The following is a 7,053-nucleotide window of genomic DNA, read 5'->3' on the forward strand; positions in this document are numbered from 1 at the left end:
GAGGGGCAGGGTCCCTGGTGCACCGTGAGCGGTCAATAAACCCCTGGCATCCGCACTGCGCCCGCCTCCGCCCTCCTCACTCATGGAAAGTGGAACCGCCCCGCGGCCTGGAGGGGGCACGCTGCTCCCTGGAGACGCCTCGTGGCCGGCGGGGGCAGTAGGGCATTATCCTCTCCCAGCAGGAACATGGGGGCTTGGGCAGGCCCACACCGGTTCCCAGGAGGCGCAGGGCTAGCCAGAGTGGGCACACAGAGCATAGAGCAACGGAGGGCTATGCCAGTGTATCAGTGCCCTGCCCCTAGCACCTGGCATGCTGCCCTTTCCCCACTGGAGCTGGGCTTTAGCACCACCCCGGGAAAGCCAAGGCCCTGCCCAGTGCCCCCCCCACCTTCCCCCCGGAGCCAGCCAGCGTGGGGCACCCGGAGCCCAGTGCCAGCAGGCAGAGCTGGGCCAGGACACGAGAACCTGGTGAACAGGGCTCCAGGGCACGGGACCCCGCCCCAGGCCGGACCGTCACTGCTCCTGGGCCCCTTTGTTCCAGGACTCTGGGCCTGTCCTGGGCCCCTCCCCTGCTCAAACCTGGGAAGGGCTGGGGGATATAAACCCCTGGGGGTCGCCCTCCCTGAGCTGGGGGATGACGGGAGGGATGGGCAGGCCCGGCCCCAGCTCACCTCACAGAGCCACACACAGCAGGGCAGGTTTGGCAACGCGGTTTATTTGCCGAGGCCCCGCGGGGGCGGCGCGGGGGAGGACACAGCAAGGCACGAGGGCAGCAGCAGCGCAGCCAGGGCTGTTCACACCCCCCCAGCCGGGCCAGGCCCCGGGCTCCCTGCACCGGCATCAGGAGTGACGGCTACTGCTCCCAGCAGAGAACCGACACCAGAGACAAGCAGTAGTGGGGAAGGGGGGAGTCCCGTGTGCAGCTCCGCTGGTGCCCCCCATCCTGCCCGCTGCCACATGAGCCCAGCCCTGGCTCCCCCCACCTCACACTGCTGATGTCCCTCAGCCCCTGCTCTTCTAGCCCTCCAAGGCTGCAGCCCAGCCCTGCCCCTGCCCTGCAGCCCCCCAGACACCGGCACTCGCCAGGCTGCAGCAGGCCCCAGTGCTCACTAGGGCTGAAGGGAGACGGTCGAAGGGACAGCGTGAGCGCGGACAGCACAGCCCAGGCGGTGCAGACTCACAGCACCCCCTGGAGCCCTTCAGCGCTCACAGCCCTGGCCCGACCCTGTGCCAAGGCACTGACAGGCAATAGTGACTGGACAGCCCCCCCAAGTCTCGCTGCCCAGGGCACGGCTGAGAGGAGCCGTGGGCCTGCTCAGGCCAGGTGCCCCTGGGAGAGCTGAGGGGGAGGCACGGACCATGGGGCCAGGACACCCAGAGCAAGGGAAGGGGGGGCCTTGCCCTGCCCCCAGCATCAGAACAAGGGGCAGGGAGATACCAGCTCCCTGCCACGGCCACATCCCACTAGCGAAGTCAGGCCTGTGTCAGCACCCTGCTGGGGAGGGGCACTATTTCCGCTGAGCTTGGGGGCACCGACTAGGCACTACCCCCTGCCCGTCAGGCCTGGCTTTGGGGAAGCAGGTGCAGCAGCTCCCAGCTGCATCCCCTGCTAACCACGGGCCCCAAGGCCCTGGCAGATTGCCCCCTCCACTGCCCCACACAGCCCAGCAGCAGGGCTGGCCATGGGGGCTGGGCCCAGGTGTCTGTATGGAGGGCCCCAAGGCAGTGAGCAGAGCCCCAGGGAAGGGGGTCTCGTGTCTCCCCCTGGGGGGAGGGGGGCAGCACTCAGAGCCCCCAGGACCCGGGCACTCGGAGGAAGTGCTGTAGCCAGCAGGAGGGACGCAGCCAGCCATGGCTCTGCCAACACCCCTACCCGGCCTGGCTGGGCACCACAGCTCCTGCCCCGCAGGCTCTTGGAGGCCAGGCCGGCCAGCGGCAGTGGAGTCCCGTGGCGGCACGGTCACGCTGGGAGGTTGTGTGCGGACTTGGAGGCACCTTGAGCTCTCTGGATCACGGCCGGGCACTTCTCCCGCCGCAGCAGCTTGTTGTTCTCAAAGAAGCCTTCGCTGCGGGGCACCCCATGGGAGCCGTCGGGGAAGGTCAGGAGCCCTGGGGGAGGGAAGAGCAGGGAGTCACGGGGAAGGGAGCTGCACACACCAGGGAGGAGCAGGGTGGTGGGAGAGCGGGGCAGCAGGGGCCAAGGGGGGAACAGGGGTTGTGCTGGAGAGCAGGGCTGCCTGCCCGGCTCTGCCCAGGCTGTTCGTCCCGCTGCTCTTGCTGGGAGGGGCTGCGGCTGCTCGCCGGGGCTGCCTGGGACTCACCGAAGCCGTCCACACGCCCGCTCTTGAACTCGCCCTCGAAGGTCATCGAGTCGTAGCGCGTGAAAACTCCGACGCCATTGAACTTCCCCTGCACAAACTCCCCCTCGTACCTGCGCAGACAGACAGCCCCGCAGCGTCAGGCTCCGTGCCCTCCCCACAGCATCAGGCTCCCCGCCCACCCGCCCACGCCCCGCAGCGTCAGGCTCCCTGCCCTCCCCACAGCATCAGGCACCCCACCCACCCACCCGCGCCCCACAGCGTCAAGCTCCCCTCCCGCACCCCGCAGTGTCAGGCTCCCTGCCCTTCCCGCAGCGCCAGGCTCCCCACAGGCGCCCCGCCACGTGAGGCTCCCCGCCCACGTCCCACAGTGCCAGGCGTGGGGTAAGCAAGAGCAGAGAGGAGAGGGTCTCCGTGGGGTGGGAGGGCACAGACACACGACTCAGCACCAGCACCCCTCAGCCATCCCCAGTCCCCACGGACGAGAAAGGCCAGTTGCCCCAGCTCCCCAGGGTAGCCCCAGCAAGGCGCCGAACCCACCTGGAGCCATCGGAGAAGGTGAGCACTCCGCAGCCATGGAACAGCCCATTCTCAAAGTGACCCAGGTAGGTGCTGCCATCCGCAAACGTTAGCTGGCCAACGCCGTGCCTGCGGCCTAGGCAACAAGAGCGGGCAGCGTCACCAGCGCCTGCAGCCAGGGGAAGGGGCCCCAGTGCCCATCAGAGGGACAGGTGCAGGGTTGGGCAGGGCACTGCTGGGGGTCGCAGGAGCCTCACTTGGGCTCCACGGGACCAGATGGGAAAACCCAGAGCTAAGCTGGCTCCCAGAGCTGGCCCAGCTGGGGAGCTCAGGTTGCTGGGGCTCAGTGGGACCCACACCGAGCCAGGAACCCCAGCACTCACAGCTGCTCTGCTGGCTGCCGGTGCCCAGGGACAGGCAGGAGAGAGCCCGAGAGATTCAGGGGATGGCAGCTTGTCTTCACGGCTGGGCTCTGCGCCGTCAGCTCCCCAGGCCAGTGGGGCAGGAGGGTTTGGACTTTGTAACAGCAGCCTCTCCCGCCCCCCACCCCTGGGGCCAATCCACGCGTGGGGAAGGCATCTGCCACCCACCCGGACACAGGAGGCTCAAGGGAGAGGAGGAGGGGAGCACAGGGGAGTCCCGACAGGGCACATTCATGGTCCACGCTGGCAGGAAGCTGCCGGGTGCCAGGGCAGACGTCCCCAAACGCAGGTTGCTCCAGGGCTGCTGCCAGCTTTCCCTGTGCCAGGGCAGGGCTGCCTGGGCTGGCACGTGCAGCTCAGGAATCCCCAGGCCCGAGCCGGTGGGGGGAGAGGTCACTGCCTGCTCTCATCCAGAGGGGCTGGGACCTGGGGGCAGTGTGTGGCAGTGCTGCTCAGCAGCCGGGTGAGAGGTGCTGTCTAGACAGACCCAGCTCTCCCCACAGCACACCCGGCTCCCCAGAGAGGGCAGCCCCAACACCGCCAGGGACAGGGCTCCCTGGCAGCCAGTGGTCCTCTTCCCCAGCGTAATGGGCTGAGGCCAAGGGGGAAGGCGGGAGATCAGGCTGCCCTGTCCCAGGAGCGGGGGAAGGCCCGTGGAGGGCAGGGGCAGATGCTGTCTGGGGAGAACCTGGGTTCCTGATTCTTTAAGGGCCTGGCACCAGGAGCCTTGTCACATAGGGAGGGGCAGGCTCCCTTCTCCCAGCCAGCCGGGCCCAGCCCTGGGAAGGAGGGCACCATACAACCTGTGGGACGGATTGGAGCAGGTGCCTCTCCCTGCCCTGCCCGCAGAGGAGGCTAGCAGGCAGTGCCCAGCACAGATGCCAGGGGCTGTTTGCAGCCCGTCTGGGTGGAGCCAGGGGAGGGTAATGGAATGGGCCAGCTGGGAGGCACAGCCGGTCCATGGCGCTGCACCCTGCTCACCTTCCTTCCACTCCCCGCAGTACTCCTCCCCGCTGGAGTAGGTGAAGGAGCCCTTGGTCAAGGTCATGGTGCCAGCTCCGGGGCGGGCGAGACGACACCTGCAAGGAAGGGGCAGGTGAGAACACCCAGCAGGCACTTGGGGTAAGACACACAGGGCAGGGAGCCTGCTGGATGTGCAGGGCCCACACCATGTGGTTTGCCATTATTCTGAGGCCTCACCCTGCCCCCAGTGCCCTGCTGCAGGCCAGGCAGCATACTGCAGGAAGCTCTCCCTCTGCCCAAAGCACACCCCACGTTCCACGCCCAGTGCAAGCTCCTTGGCCTCTCCCTCAAGGCTCTGCCTAGCACCGGCCGGCACTTCCCCATTCCCTTTGGATCGCCTCCCACCCCCAGTGCCTCTCTGAGGCCTGTCTAGGCCTGACCTGCCAGGGGATGCCCTCTATGCACACTGCTAGTCAGGAGCTGGCTGGAGGCTGAGCCCTCCAGCTGACCTGACATTGAATCCTCCAGCGCCACGCTGCAGCCCCTCAGACGGACTGGCAGCTGCCTAGACGGGGGAGGAACGAGCCCTGGAACCGTACCGACCTCCATGCCCTGAGCAGACAAGGCGCCTGCGCAGGCAGGCAGGCTAAGGAGCTCCCTGCAGGTAAAGATGGCACCTCCGGACTGGGAGCTGAGGAGGACAGGACTTCCTGCTCTGAGTGAGAGACTAACCTGTCGCTGGATTCCGCAGAGCAAACAACTCTGCTCAGAGCTGAGCTGCTGAGTACTAAGGGATGGGGGAAGGTGTACGCCACGTCGCTCTCTGTGCACGGCTGAGCGAGCGGGGGAGCTGGGACTGCCCAGCATTTCAGGGGCAGCTCTCTGCTAGCTTTACCGTTTAAATGACTCAGGAGTTGACTGTCGTAGGCCGGTCGCCTGATCCATGTCTCCAGAACCTCAAAATACCTGGGGACCTGCTGACTGCCTGGACAGACTCTTGGATTTGGGGCCTGCAATGTCTGCAGTGGGTAGGCTCTCATTTGCATAAGGGGGACCTAATCGAGCCCTTTGGGTGATCCTGTGATCTCGGGTGAGGATTTACTGAGGGGCTTCCAAAGGGGAGAAGGCAGCCAGGCCACCCTTTGCTTGCCTGGCCTAGCTGCTCCTGTCCAGCAGTCTCTGGCCACCTGATGCCATCATGCCTGGAGAGAGGATTGTGCTTCCCCCACCCTCCCAGCTGGCCAGGGAAGGGTAGGAGTCTAGCCACAGACAGCCACTAAGCTTTGACACCTGCCAGCAAGTAACCTCTAGGAGCCAGCAAGACCTTCTGAGTCAGTGATAAAAGCACTGGGTATTACCCCAGCCCAGCTTCCGGCGGCTGAACCAACCGAGAGTCACAACCACCATCCTGCGCAAGTATCAACCTTCGGGGTTTGCTCTTCTCTTCCAACTTACCGGCAGAGGGCTGCTGCTACCCCCCACTTCGTGCACGTAGGGTTTAAGCTCCAGCACATGGCTGGTAGCGAGCACACCAGCGTGCAGTGGGGCTGGGCCCCAGAGAAGTTAGGTGAGAGTGGCACCTGTACAACAGCTCTCAAACTCCTGACTGCCCAGGGGAAACAACCTCCTTGCCTAGGAGATCGTACGCATATCTCCTGGGTTAGGAGCTGTATGTTTAATCCTGAGAAATCACGTGGTTTTCACCTACATTTGTCACTTGAATTGTAAATGAAATGTCCCAATAGAACTCCAACCAACACAGCTTGTTACACGGAACCATGTGCGGATTTGGCTGGGGGGTGATTTTGGCCCTCCCTGAATCACTATTCAACAGGAATAAAGCTATCGACTGGCACCAAGATTCATAATGCTGCTCCCTTGGGGCTGACGGCTATGCAGGACGGCTGCCTTCCCACAGTATCACACCGAGCTTAGAGGGAATTGTTGGATTAAATAACCCGGATCGTCGCTTGCTACTAACCCACTTTCTCAATGTGACTTGTCCACGCTTTTTGCTGAATTTAGTAAATAAAATACATGAACTGGAGACCTGCCTGGTTTGCTTCTTTCTTCCCCAGATGTCAGGTTCCGGACCTGCAAAGTCCCAAGGTAAATAAGAGGAAACTGTGCCCCACCTAGTGGTGGTCCACAGAACTGCCCCATAACCCTCCCCTAAATGGCACGTGCACAGGGACACAGCTGGGTTTTGAGGGAAAAACTGACTTCTGTATTAACAGACCCTGTCAGTAGCAATGTAGAACCAACCATTGGGGCCCAGCCAGCCAAGCTACCCGCTGACCAGTTCTAGACTCCTCACGCCCCAGTGGAGAGTCACATTGAGCACGGAGAGGCAGGATGTTTGCACACCGCCTGGGGAGAGCCGGGCAAACACCTTCTGTGAAAGGCTGGATTTGACTAGGAACTTCATGGCCACTGGGATATCAGCCAGCTCCTCAAGGCCCGGGATCATGCACTGGGAGAGGAAGGTTGGAAGGCCCTGTCAGTCCTTGCATTAGAGATTGCGTTCACCAGTTCAACTCTGCGCTTCACGTGGTCACAGGGCTAACCTTGGCCAGCTGGCCTGACATGTCCACACCAGGGACTGTCACATCAGTTAACCCTTTGTGGTTCCCCAGTGCAGAGATGGGTTGTGGGAGCCTGAGGGATTTGCTAGCTCGCCAGATGGCTCAGGGAGCAGGGCCCAGCCACCTCCTGGGTGTTCCTGATCCTCTCTCAATAAGGCTGAGGCTGTGTCCTAGATTGCTGCTTGGAGAATCTTGCAGAGACTGCCCTGGAGGAGGAGTCCGACGTCTTGCCCAACTCAGGCCTTG

The 7,053-nt window shown here is 63.7% G+C and overlaps 1 protein-coding gene across 1 annotated transcript; it reads right to left on the bottom strand.

Annotated features, from left to right (window-relative positions):
* Window positions 1-708: 708 nt before the first annotated feature.
* Window positions 709-4,335, bottom strand: MORN4 (MORN repeat containing 4). The gene is made up of 4 exons (XM_024223314.3): window positions 4,241-4,335; window positions 2,859-2,973; window positions 2,322-2,431; window positions 709-2,109 (listed from the first exon to the last, which is right to left on the bottom strand). Exons 1-4 carry the CDS (start codon window positions 4,305-4,307, stop codon window positions 1,961-1,963), a joined length of 441 nt encoding a protein of 146 aa, XP_024079082.1. The 5' UTR covers window positions 4,308-4,335; the 3' UTR covers window positions 709-1,960.
* Window positions 4,336-7,053: the final 2,718 nt, after the last annotated feature.

The sequence above is a fragment of the Terrapene carolina genome, unplaced genomic scaffold (genome assembly GCF_002925995.2).
Source record: "Terrapene carolina triunguis isolate 2854851 unplaced genomic scaffold, T_m_triunguis-2.0 Scaffold28867, whole genome shotgun sequence".
Classification (NCBI taxonomy): Eukaryota; Metazoa; Chordata; order Testudines; family Emydidae; genus Terrapene; species Terrapene triunguis.